A 12605-nucleotide genomic window follows, 5' to 3' on the forward strand; every position below is an offset into this window, starting at 1 on the left:
GCTTATTGCTAGTTCAGTTTGTCTGTTATGAAATCTAAATACCATGTGGACTTGTGAAAAGCCTCTTAGAATCCTCTTAGTGTAGAAATTTCTGCAGGAGAGACAGCTTGCTTTGTTTTTATACTTTGAGGAAGTTGATTTTCATTTGTTTTTATGAAGTAGCTGATAGCCAGGCTATTCATACTTTTGCTTTTAAGGTTTTGAACAACTACTTGCTTTTGAAGGAAGTTGTCATAACAAAAAAATTTCTTCAGGCTATGGCCCTCAAGAATAATTAAGTCAACCTTCCATTTAAAGGAAAATGGAGGTTTGGTTAAATAAAGGCAATAAAACTATAGGTTTATAAAAATTTTACAGTAGCTTTCTCCAATTTTCTGTGAATTTAATGGAACTTATGTGGTACTGCTTAGATCCTTATGGGTAGTAGATAGTTTTACATATTTCTACACAGAAGGAGTGAAAAACTGAAACACTAACAGCCAAAAAGTTAAGCCAAGCAAATTCTCCAGTATACCTTTGCCATAGAATTTTGTTCACGGGATTTTTTTTTTTCAATTATGAGAAAGCAGTAACATTTTACTGAAGTGCTAGTTGCACAGAAGAAAACCTCAGTTTGATCAGATTTCATGAAACCTGAATTTTGGATATAAGAATCCAGCTTATACATTTGTTTGTTTGTTTGATATTTTGTACTTTCAAAGAATTATCCCAAAATAATTTCCATCTTGTCTTTTTCCAATGCACTGAACTCTTATCAGTGGTTAGAATAGCTAGATCATGCATTATCTTGCTATGGACACTGAGTCAGCATGAGTCCAACAGAGTGAAGTTTATCAGCATGTTTACAAAGCTTTCCGTATGCGCATGCAGTTCGGATGTCCACACTGTGCCCCAGGAATTAAGCGCATTGAAACGTGTGGTACAAAGCATATTCTATGATTCTGCACTGGGCCAGTATTTGGTTCCAGTTGGATTTGCTGGTTTCAATTTTGTCAGACCCGTGTTGATGATGGTGATTGGTGGCATCGTTTTCCCTGATGTCACTTGACAGTGTCCTGGTTTTCAAGAGGCTTACATGCTAACTAATAACGTCTTGCCAACCTAAAGATTCTCATCCTGCGTCTATCTTAATAAGCCCGGTGTGGTGGGAAGCTTGGTATAAAGATCCTGGGCAGCTCTATGGGAGTCAGCGCAGCATAGCCAACACTAAGCAAAGATAATAAACACAACTATGCTCGAGCCGTTTACTTTTGGAGACTCTAATGGCTTTACGCTGCATTTCCCAGTGCCTATTTTACCCTACTTTACTACCTTAGTGAAATATCTCTGCCCACCATTGTCTGGATAATTGAAAGTTTGTAACGTTGCAGCAGTGTTGTTACCTTACCACTAACCAGGATTCACCTGAGTAGACTGTTTATGATAGGCAAACTTCACAATAGAATTTGAGTTTTACAAGACTTCCAAACTCTTTTGGTTTATGCTGATATTGGAGCCCTCAAAATCCCTTCTGGTTACTATAAAGAATCTGAATTTTGCTAAGGGGTACAGGCTTTGACTTGGGAAGAGTTTCTCTCACCATTGCCTTCTGAGTATACTTTGGGTAGAATCTGTTTCAGCCAAAGGGAGGCCTTCATATTAAAGAGAGAGTATTTTTCTCTTGCTCTTAAATTAGGTCAGTGCAACTGCTTGGTTTGTATACTGTGTGTAGCTCTACAATACTTCATGTGTTTACTGTTTCTTTGTTTTCTCTCTCTCTTCCTGACCATAGTCTTTCTGGAGATATGCTGGGGGCGGGGGGAGGCTGGGGGGAGGAAGTAAAGAGTAAGAAGAATTGAGAACAAAAAGGAAGAGGAACTATGTAATATGAGGTTGACTTAACCCCGACCCACAGAGTTGGAGAAGTTTCAAAATTAGGCAAAATGAATTTGTTCAGCCCTAATTACTGTTATTATAGTACCTAATGTTCCTACAGCACTTGGATACTGTTATGTGCTACATACCATAGATAAGTTGTTATTATTACTACCTTCTAGGTCCATCTTGGCAGTGGAATTTGGGTAGATGAGGAGAAATGGCACCAGCTGCAAGTAACACAAGGAGATTCAAAGTATACAAAAAATCTAGCGGTTATGATTTGGGGAACAGATGTTCTCAAGAACAGAAGTGTCACAGGAGTTGCAACCAAAAAAAAGAAAGATGCCGTTCCTAAGCCACCTCTCTCACCTCACAAATTAAGCATTGTCAGAGGTAGGTTATTTGAAAACTTTTGCTTCCTGCTTTGAATTTAACCATTAATCTTTGAGTTGAAAGATGCTTCTTTTCAGCTCATAAAAAATTAACTGATTAAAAGCTGTAATTAAAGTTACTATTGCATTTTAAAGTGCATACATATCCAGGAAAAAAAAGAAAAAAAAAAGACACATTGCAATAGCTGGACACAATGCAAGCCTTCACAGGTGGAGAGTTGTACCTTGACTTCAGTAAGGTTCAAGAAGATCATCATTTCAAACCATTTGCAGGATAGGACTCTGAGCTTGGAGAACAGCACATTGTCCTGGAATTCTTTTTCTAAAATATGGTTCAACTGCATATACTACTTTTAACAAGCCTGAGAGTAGTCTTACCACATTCTTCTATCCAGAATGTAACCAGTTCTGGTGTGAGGCAGAGAAACCATTACAACAGTGACTATAAAAGTGTGCATACTGTGAATAGTAGAAATTAATTGTTGGCCTTCAATTGTAATTTGAACGGGAAATGTAAATTGTTGCCCTGTCTGGCAGAAAGTTTGCAACAACACTTTCGGTTACATGGACTCAGGCTTGCACTATCTAGTACTTTGAAAGAGCGAGCAGGTCCTATCCTTTCCTTAAAATGAATAGTAATTTCAACCCAGTTGTATCATCATGTTTGTGTTTTACATTCAGTTCTGTTTTTTTTTTTTTTTTTGGGGGGGGGGGGGTATTTCAGGCTTCTTTTTAAGTCAAAACTGAGTCAGTTCCTCATGGAATACATATTGGAATTGGATTTTTAGGTTTTGTGTTCAGCCTAAATTCCAGTTTGGCTGAAAGAAGTCTCCTCCTTAAAGTTTCTTCTGCAATTTGAGTGAGCTTCATTATTCTGTATTTCCTGTTCTTAGTTGCTATGTGCTTTGGACTATGAACTCTTGTAATCTGCCTTGAAAATACTTTGTTTTGGAAGCAGGAAATATGACTCCTTCTTATGTGTGCGTGTGTATATTGGAGAGGAGTTGGAAAATGATCTTCTTACTGCTCTTACTCATTTCTTAGAGTAAGAAAGGTAGAAGACATGATTTCTTGTACTAGTCTGCTTCAAAAACTAATGTGGACGCACATGCCGTTCCATACAGATTTTCTAGTTCTGTCTGGGACCTTTTGGCACAATTCTAACACAAGCAGTAAAGTAATGACATACCTTGTAAGGAATCTAGTCTGTGGCTGTGACTACCTCTTCAGCTCCTAATGGGGGAGAGAGTTAGTTACCCAGAATACGGGTAACTAACACACACTTAAAAGCATGCAGTACAAACAGGTTCACTGGCCCGTTATCTTCCTAGCATCCCTGTTGGAGGCGTTTGCTCCTCAGCACTGCTGGTGGAGTTGCTTATGTGATAGTTTCCTCTTCTACTTCAGTGAGATCCAGCCTGCATTGCTTATCATAGAAAATCATTTAGATGTTAGCTTTCCTCTACTTCGTCTTATTTTGATTAGAATGATTTTGGAAGTGATCTTTATCAGATATATGATGAGAAGCGGATAGGGCCTTTCCCTTTTTTCTCTTCCTTGATTTACATTTCCCAACATTTCAGTTCTTCCCTGTTTCTTCTGTTTTCTGTGTTTTTCTGTCGTGCATTTGCTTTCTGCCTCTACTCTCATTTGATTTTTTTTTCTGCTCTACTCCTACTTTTCCATGCCTCTCTTTCAAGTGTTTCTTTTACGCTGCCTTTGACTCCCTTTTGTTAGGCTCAAGGCTAGAGTCTCCTCTTCAACCATGTTAAACTGTACGCTCATTGGTGTTAGGTAGAAGCAAGAGGGCATCAGACAGCCTTCCTAGATCAGCAGCACTGCGTGGTACATAACCTTGATTTCACATGTCCTTGTGTCATTTTGCACTGCACTTCATTGCATTGCACTGTGGCGCTTGCTTCAATGTTAGCAGGTCTTGCTGAGCAGGGAGGTTGGACTAGATGATCTCCGGAGGTCCCTTCCAGCCTTACCGATTCTATGATTCTATGCCATCAGTGTTTTCTGAAACTTTGAAAGTGATCATACAAGAAATCATTCTATCACAGAGAAGTTTACTTGGCCAAGAAACTGGATCAGGCATCGCAGAAAAATAAAGCTCCCTTTTATTTTTACAGTCTACTTGAATCTTTGATCCCATCAAAAATAAGAATATCTGTATGCTTCTCAAAAAACAAAGAGGTAACCCCCTCCCCCAAATCATTCTTCTGAGCCTGTGAGCTCACACCCTGTGTGACTTACTGAGTTGCTACATCTGTAGCCCCTCATTGAAATGGAAGAAAAGAGAAAGAAGTTTAATAATCATGTATCTGTCTGGATCATGTTGACTTTTTGGAGCCACAGCTGGTGTTTAAGTTCTGTAAAGTGATTCCTTCTTTGGGATAAAGTAGTAACACAGCCTGCATTTTACTAGAAGTTGAACTCACTAGGTTTATCTGACACAAGTCTTTTGGAATATTCCTGAGATTGCTGTAGTAAAAATTTATGCCCTAAAAACACTCGGTCTCTTCAGGTTCTCAATGACATGTATCTTCCTAGGGATCATATTTCAAATCATAGTTTGCTACTGATTTGCATTCCAGCTATCAGGCTGCACGCTGATTGATTTTTGTTTATTTTATATTTGGTACATCTTGCAATTTAAAATTCACATTTTTCGGGATGTTCTCATCTTTCTGTGGACACAGACAAACTAACTTTAAATAAATTTTTGAATGATAGCGTTAGCTCTTAATGTGTCCGATATCTCTAGCTTCTTAAAAATCCCTAATGTTTAGTATATTATGAAGAAGTTATAAAAAGTATGATTCATGAGCACTATTATAAACCTGAATGTAAAATAACCTTTTATAAAACTTCAGTGAGGCTGCAAAATGAACTACAAAGCATGCATAGTACTTAACTTTCATAACTTTTTAATACAATGCATTATAAATGTTATAAACCATGTTAATTAAGCGATAATCTCTATGGCTTTCTGTATATAAAGCAATAAACAGCTACTGGAATAGATTACTAGGCAAAGCAGAACAGAATTTGTTTAATCAATCTTGAAAGCCATTTATTACTGATAGCCTACAGAACAACAACGCTTTTTCCTGATCATGAAAACAGAAAACCCAAACCTATCTGTGTCTAAGGAGTTGGATGTGTTGCACCACCTCTGTTTTCAATAACATATTGAAATGTATTTGGATGCTACAAGAAGCAGAATGACCAACTGTGTGGAGCAGAGTTTTCCTAACTTATTGTGCTCATTGCTTTGCAGATTCTAGTTACTTGCTTTTCATATTCCAGTTAATTCCACAAAGCACATTGTGCAAACACAAAAGAAGATGGCTCTTGCCCAAAGTACTCTAATAATGCAAGCAAAATGCAAAGACCAGGGACCAGGCATGTGATAAAGATGCAGGCATTATAATGTACATTATACAGAACAAAACAAAAAAAATCAGTTAATGTCTTCTCTTATTGGTTATTGCTTCTCTTTGTAACCTTTATCATTTATTGAATATCTTGAAGGTATGGTGATAGGAGTAACTCATAGGGAGTGGTAGATAACAACAGTTCTAGTGAGACCATTTGTCTGGAGGATGATTCTAAATCTGCTGTGGAGATATGGACAAATAGAGTTAGGTAGGCAAGACTGACACTGTTAAAAAGCTGGATTTAGTCTTGTTTCTGTACAGAAAGCCTGTTTATGCAGTTACAGCTTAACTGAGAGTTTGTCATGTCAAAAATTCAAACCCAGTGAAAAATCTTGCTTGTAACAAAGATAGCAAGTGAATCAATAAAAGCTTCTATTGTATTGCAACAAATATACGCAGTGCTTATTGCTGGCTATTGAGTAGTTAGCCCAACAGAGGGCTACATTCTTTTCTAAAAATAACCTAATGGCTCTTTCCTCTTTTTTTTCTCCCCAGAATGTTTGTATGATAGAATAGCACAAGAAACTGTGGATGAAACTGAAATTGCACAGAGACTCTCCAAAGTCAACAAGTACATCTGTGAAAAAATCATGGATATCAATAAATCATGTAAAAACGAAGAAAGGAGGGAAAGTGCAAAGTACAATTTGCAATAAATTTTTGATTTTTAATAAAGTCTTAGTGTTTTACTTAAGCGTTGCTTTTTGATTTGCGTGGCATTTTTGTTGATGGGAGAAGCTGACTTCAAGGGTGACTCTCCTCCGGTTCTTTGAGCAGTTCTGTGAAAAGCCTTTCTATAGTATAACCTGCTTTTAAAATGATGTAAGATAGATTGTAAGTCCGCTCACAATGAAACAGAGTGAATTTTTCAAGTTTTTCCAGTGAGTTGCAGTGTGTTACCTGCACTTTTGTATATAGGCTGTAATTCTGCATACACCGAACCTTTTTTGCCTACATGTTGTTATATTAGAGCTAGTGGAACTAGGCTGTAGTAAACATCTGCTTAGAAAGATCTGTACAAAATCTACTCTGCTATTGAAAAGGGTTTTATTGTATTTTACAAAGTGTTTTTTTTGAACTGAAATTTTAATCATTTGTTTTTATAAATCTGTTTTGAGCTCTTGCAATATATTTGGTCAAAAACACACAAACAGCACTTTTTCACTTATTATCGTAGTTAGAAACAAACAAACAGAAAAAACCCTACAAGCCTGAAGCTGTAAGTTGTAAGATCATGATAATTAAAAAAAAAGTTATTTTGGGGCACAGAGGCACCTTTCAGATTTCCATTTCTGCTACAAAGCTGCTTGGTATGTCTGTGTTGTAGTTCTTGAAGCACTACATTCTTACTGTATTTTTGTTTTCAGAAGACTTAAAGATTGCCATTGTATGCAAGATTATGTGTAATAGAAAACTTGGTACAAATTCCTTTGAGTCTACAGTTTAAAAATGGGCATTTTTTAGTACAATTTAACTTTAAAAATCATTCTCTATATTGAATTTAGACTTGTGCAGAAACATATGGAATAATTTGTTGTGGGTCTGAGTTATACCTTACTTTCTCTAACGGAAAGAAAATAACCTTACATTTTGTTTTGTGAAGAATTTTGAGAATAAGGTTTGCAGAGAGAACCTATAAATTAAAAAGAAAAAAAATCATCTGATCAATCTTGAAGATTTGTTATATGGGTGATCTCGGTTAACTTTCCATTTATTTTACATACATGAGTGTGGTTACCCGCATTTCAGATTATCTTTAGAGTATCAGTATTTATTCCCTTTCTACCACTGAAATCCTGCTTCCTGTAGTTTGAGAGACTTACTATTTCTTATCATCTTCCTTTAGCACTGGTATACCTGAATGTTAAGCCTATTAATGTCCTGTGTGTGTAGATAATTTGAAAGGAGCAATGCAAGGATTTTTTTTACTGCAGTGCAAGAGAGAGACGTGCTGTAACTTTAGTACCTGTTTCAGGATAGATGGGGAAAAACAAAGGAGCATATTTTTTCTTCCTATAATGCCATATGTTCTTAAATGATGTCCTAATTCAGAACATTAGTATTTGTTTTATCCTTTTCAAGGTGCAATTTTATGACTGACTTAAGCCAGTTTAAGTACTTAGTGCTGCCAAGAGAGTTTGTCCCACTTTCTCTGCCCGTGGCCCTGTGTTCCCTGTTCCTGCCCTTAACCTGGCACCTTGGATTATGCAGATGTGTCAGATCTCACTGGTTTCCAAAGTTCATTTCGTAAAAGTTGGTGCCTGCAGAAGGGAGGCAGTGAGAATTCAATAGCCAGGAGCGGGAAAAGGAGCGTCTTTAGTGGCTTATGCTTATTCTGAAACAGTCCAGCTTACCCCTTTTAATTTCAAAGTGTTCTTAGATATTGGTTTGTGAAGCACATAAATGTTTATGCTTCCTAATTTGGGATGCCAAACAGTAAATTAATGTTTTTAATGTCAGTGTATATATGCCTTTATTAATTAAGAACAAAGTAGAGATAACATTGAAGAAATACTTAAACATCAAGTCCCTTTTTTCAGGCAAAGACTTGTGAATGTATAATGTTTTTTAAACCAAAATTAGGAAAAATGTCCATATTTTCTCAGTCTTTCATGGCTTTAGTATTAATGTATTTTCATTGTAACAGATTCTTTAATGAGAAAATAATACTGCACTTCTAATAAGTAAGCCTATTTGAGATAGCACTTTATGAAACCCCCCCAAAATAAATTAGAATTTAATTAGTTAGAACTCTAGCTTGTGCCTCCCCCCCAAAAAAAAATAAAAATAAAAAGGGAGATTCTACATTTTTCTGCAAAACCAGCAGGATCTTTCTAGATTTTTTTTTTTTTACAGACATGTCCTATCAAATGTAAGTGCTGCATGTTGAAGAAGAATTTTATTTTTTTATGGGGACAAAATATCTCTCAAGTCTTTATTCATATTTTCTTATAGTTGCTGTCATCCCAGGGACAGTAGACGTGTGTGTTTGTTTGTTTTATTTTGAAGCAGAGTTTCAGTCGAGTATTTGGGTAGCACACAAGGGTTCACTTCCATACAGTGTGTGTTACTTTAGGGGCTAATAATTAGTGCATCCTATGCTGGACTGGACAGCTGACATTTAATACTAGCATCACCTGAAGCTTTGATAAGTTACAATAAAGGAATAGCACATGTTAAAAGCAAAATTCCTCTTTGTTGTATTATAACCAGCACTAAATGTTTGGATTTCTGGAAATAAGCTTTTAATAATGAGTTGGTTTTGCGCATACTGTAGTTGTAATAGAAGGAGTCTTGGGCTCTGTAGTATATAGCAGTGCTGTACGAATAACGTTTTTGTATTTAAATTTGGTCATGACTCTTCCTTGGCTTTTCCTTCTCTGTGAACCTGTGTAAAGACTCTGCAAATCTTTCCCAGCCTTTTTGTTTCAAATAGGCCACAGTTGTCATGTGGTCCAGCATTATCCAAGGAAAAATATACACTTTAATGTGCTTTTCTGAATTGAAATATTGATTGGCAAATTTACTGAGAATTTCATTTCACTATTTTATATTGCATTTACGGTTAATGCTGTTCTTGCTGGTTCATTAATTCTTCTGTAATTATGCCTGCCCATATATAGTTTTGGTTTGCTCATAATGCTTCAGCCATGAATCTACCTGAGGAAACTTTATGCAAAAATAGTGCCTACTAACTTTCTCCTGTTGTAGCTTAACTTTATCAGATCTGTACGTGTGAAACGGTACCGAATTTTGACATAAAATGAAGTCGATTGTATTACACCCTATAGCAAGTTCATCATTCTAAGGTTTGTGCTGTGGTATTATTTCATTCTGTAAACCTGCATTTAGAAATATCAGAAAAAAGAGATTTAAGAGGATCTGTTTTTGTTTTGTCTGGAGAAATCAATGAATATTGTTTACCCTTTTTCCTTGAGAAAGGGAGAAGGTATTACTGTAATATGAATGATCCGAGTCCTTTGTTGCCACATGTTGCTGCTGTAATTTGTAATATTCATGACCTGATCCATATTAAAGTGCCTCTGGCACACTTGCAAGGAAGCAAGATTAGAGTTAACAAAGAGGTCTTTATTTTCCATTAATGATTTTATAGGGGAAATGAGCTATTATATTAAAGAAAAAATTTGAACAGAGATTTTAATATCTCAGTCAAGATGCACAGCCACTCAATTAAAAGGAAAGCTCGTATTTCCTTTTTCTTAGGAGAGAAAAAAAATTGTCAGATTGAGCTGTTAAAGAACAGGTCTGGATTTAGTGATGCTTTACAGAGATGGAAGTTGTTGGGTTTTTTTTTTCTCCCCCCCCCCCTTTTTTTTTAATACAGCCAGACTAAAATTCTGATTTATTTAGTCACTTCAAAGTTGAACTATCAGCTGAAGGAATTTATGAGGTTGCATTTGCGTAGCTATTGAGCATGACTGTCAAAAGAAGGTACAGTCTCCCTGCAGGAGGTGACTTCTTTGCACTGTACCTTTGATGATGTATCTGATGGATTACTGCACTGCTGCTTTGTTGTCTTAAGTGTAGGTTTGTCTTATCAGAGGTTTTGAGTAGCAATAAATTTAACTTTTTTTCAGATTTAGTGAAATTGAAAGGTAATTCAGGTTTGCTCTTCCAGAATTTGTAGGCTTTTAAAAAGTAAAGCTAAGTGCAGCTTATTGTTGAAATAATACTATCTTGGCATAAAACCTCAAAAGAGTGAGAGTGTTTTGAACTAATACAGCCCTATTAGCTGTGGTCTTATAGTGTATTAGCTGCATTCATAACTCTTGAGGAAAAAAAAGACCAATTTCTGAAAGGGACAACAGGGTTCTTACGAAAAATATTAAGGAATGTTTCAGTATTCCATCTTCTGATGCGAGAATGGCCACTTTCCAGAAATGTGTAAAAGTGAAATTTGTGCTTCTTCAGAATGAGATAGTGATTTTCTCAGGCGTATTCTTGAAAATATTTGTCATTCTGTACATGCCTTTAGTCTGGGATTGATGAAGTCATAACATCAATCGTTTAGGCTTTATTGGTGTCATTTTTTTTCATCATAATACTGTGGAATTGTGAAGTGATTCATACAACATTGAGGCAATAAAAATGTTATGAAGTGCAATTATTGCATGTTTCATGCTCAGTAGCTGATTTTTAATTTCACCATCTTGGACACTTTTTCATCCCCCCAGGCTTCCTCAATAGGAAAGAGAATCGTTTGGACTTGAAAAACAGGAACAGTGATTCAAACAGGAATTAATTTACTTGGTGTTTATTTGCTTTACTTTTGCAATTATTTGCAATTATTTCTGCTGTTCGTATTTGAACAATAATTTTCCTTCGATGCATCAGATTTCTGCTTGTTGAGTCTGTAGTGAAGTCAGTCCAGTGACTGTGACAGCAGCTGGTTATTGTAAAGAGGGAAACACCACACCTGTGGCATCAGATAATGTTTTGCTATGGCTAGGTCAAAGCAGAGGTGAAAGCAAGTCTGAGAGGAGGAGGAGAAGCTGCTGAGCATGAGGGATATTTTTCTTTGCTGCCTTATGATTAGAAAACTTTCTACTAGAGAAATGGCTTCTTCCACATGTTGCAAAACAATAACATCATGTTCCATGTTGTTGCCAGCGTTTTATTGAAAGTTTAACAGATCTAAACTCTTACTAGCATGTATTTTAATGAATTAGGCTGTCTACTTTCATGTTAAGTTTTAGTCTTCAGTGATTTGAAATTACTGAGTCAATGAAAAATTACTGAACACCCAAGGGTGGCTGGACAGGCGGGCTTAGCTTTCATTGTATAACAGTTGCTGGAAGTCTTACGAAGCCATAAGAAATTATGCCTGTTGGTGTTTGTGCATCTTTTACACTGAGCATGAGCTTTCACTCTTTTAGAGAATCGTGAGATAGGCTGATTAGCAGGAGAGTTGTCTGTGAACACCTTTTGGTAACAACCCTAATGAATATGAAGAGTGTACTGGGATAGCAGTAGGGTTTATGTCTTGATAGTGCCATATCACATTGGTACTACCCCCTTCCAAATGAGATTCAGATGAATGGAAAAGCTTACAAGGAAGATTTTCATATTGTTTCTTTGGTAGTCACATATATCTTTTAAAGTCTTCCCAAACGTTTTTGGAGCTCTTACTGAATTATAGTTTATCTAAAAGGAATTGTATTCCTTTCATGTGTTTTTCATTTTTTCTGGTGTTAACAGAATAGGTGTTTATTGGGAGATAGCTTTCTAAATGATATTTAAATTGAGATACCAACTGATTGATATTAAAAAAAAAAAGTCCATTCAGAAGTTTTGAGTATGTAAGTCAGATAAACTGCATTCTTTTCTCTCTGTACAGATTCTTCTGCAGGGTTTATAGGGAGTGCCTTGTAAAGAAAACTCAAAATGAGCATAGCTGGAGCTGTATGGGGCAAAGAACCTGTCTCCAAGTTACTTTCGTCTTTCCAAGACCAGTGTATCCCCTGCAAGGAACCATCTTTGGTAGGATATTACTTAGTGGGATGGCTTTTCTTCAGATACATTCCCCTAAAGGCAACTCAACCAGTAAAGATTTGTTTCTTGCCACTTTGATAACTTATATGTAATATATTCTTGATGGCATTTCTAAACTTAAAAGGAAACTGGGATCACTCAGTAGCAGCCAAATGAGGAGTGGGGTTGTATATCTGATGGTACAAGATGTCTGGGAGCAGCTTGCAAAGGAGTCATGTAGGCTGTTTCATCTTCCCACAGAGAACTAATTTATGCAATTTAGATTAAGTCAGTAGCCAAATAGTGAAATCTCAAGCACAAAATCTCAAGCAGATTGACTGGCATTTAAGGTTTCAGTGAGAAGTTTTATTAATTAAAAAAGTCCAATCACTCTTACGTGCCAAGAATTTAACCTTTA

General features: G+C 36.3%; 1 protein-coding gene across 5 annotated transcripts in view; it reads left to right on the top strand.

Annotated features, from left to right (window-relative positions):
- Positions 1 to 6389, top strand: part of BEND5 (BEN domain containing 5) — a 592354-nt gene extending 585965 nt beyond the window's left edge. For all 5 annotated transcript variants that reach the window (XM_062581158.1, XM_062581159.1, XM_062581160.1 and 2 more), the window contains 2 exons: positions 2037 to 2250; positions 6191 to 6389. In XM_062581158.1, coding sequence (XP_062437142.1) covers positions 2037 to 2250; positions 6191 to 6351 — 375 coding nt within the window. In that variant the 3' untranslated portion in view covers positions 6352 to 6389. The remainder of the gene's footprint in view (positions 1 to 2036; positions 2251 to 6190) is intronic.
- Positions 6390 to 12605: the final 6216 nt, after the last annotated feature.

Source organism: Rhea pennata, chromosome 8 (genome assembly GCF_028389875.1).
Source record: "Rhea pennata isolate bPtePen1 chromosome 8, bPtePen1.pri, whole genome shotgun sequence".
NCBI classification, from domain to species: Eukaryota; Metazoa; Chordata; class Aves; order Rheiformes; family Rheidae; genus Rhea; species Rhea pennata.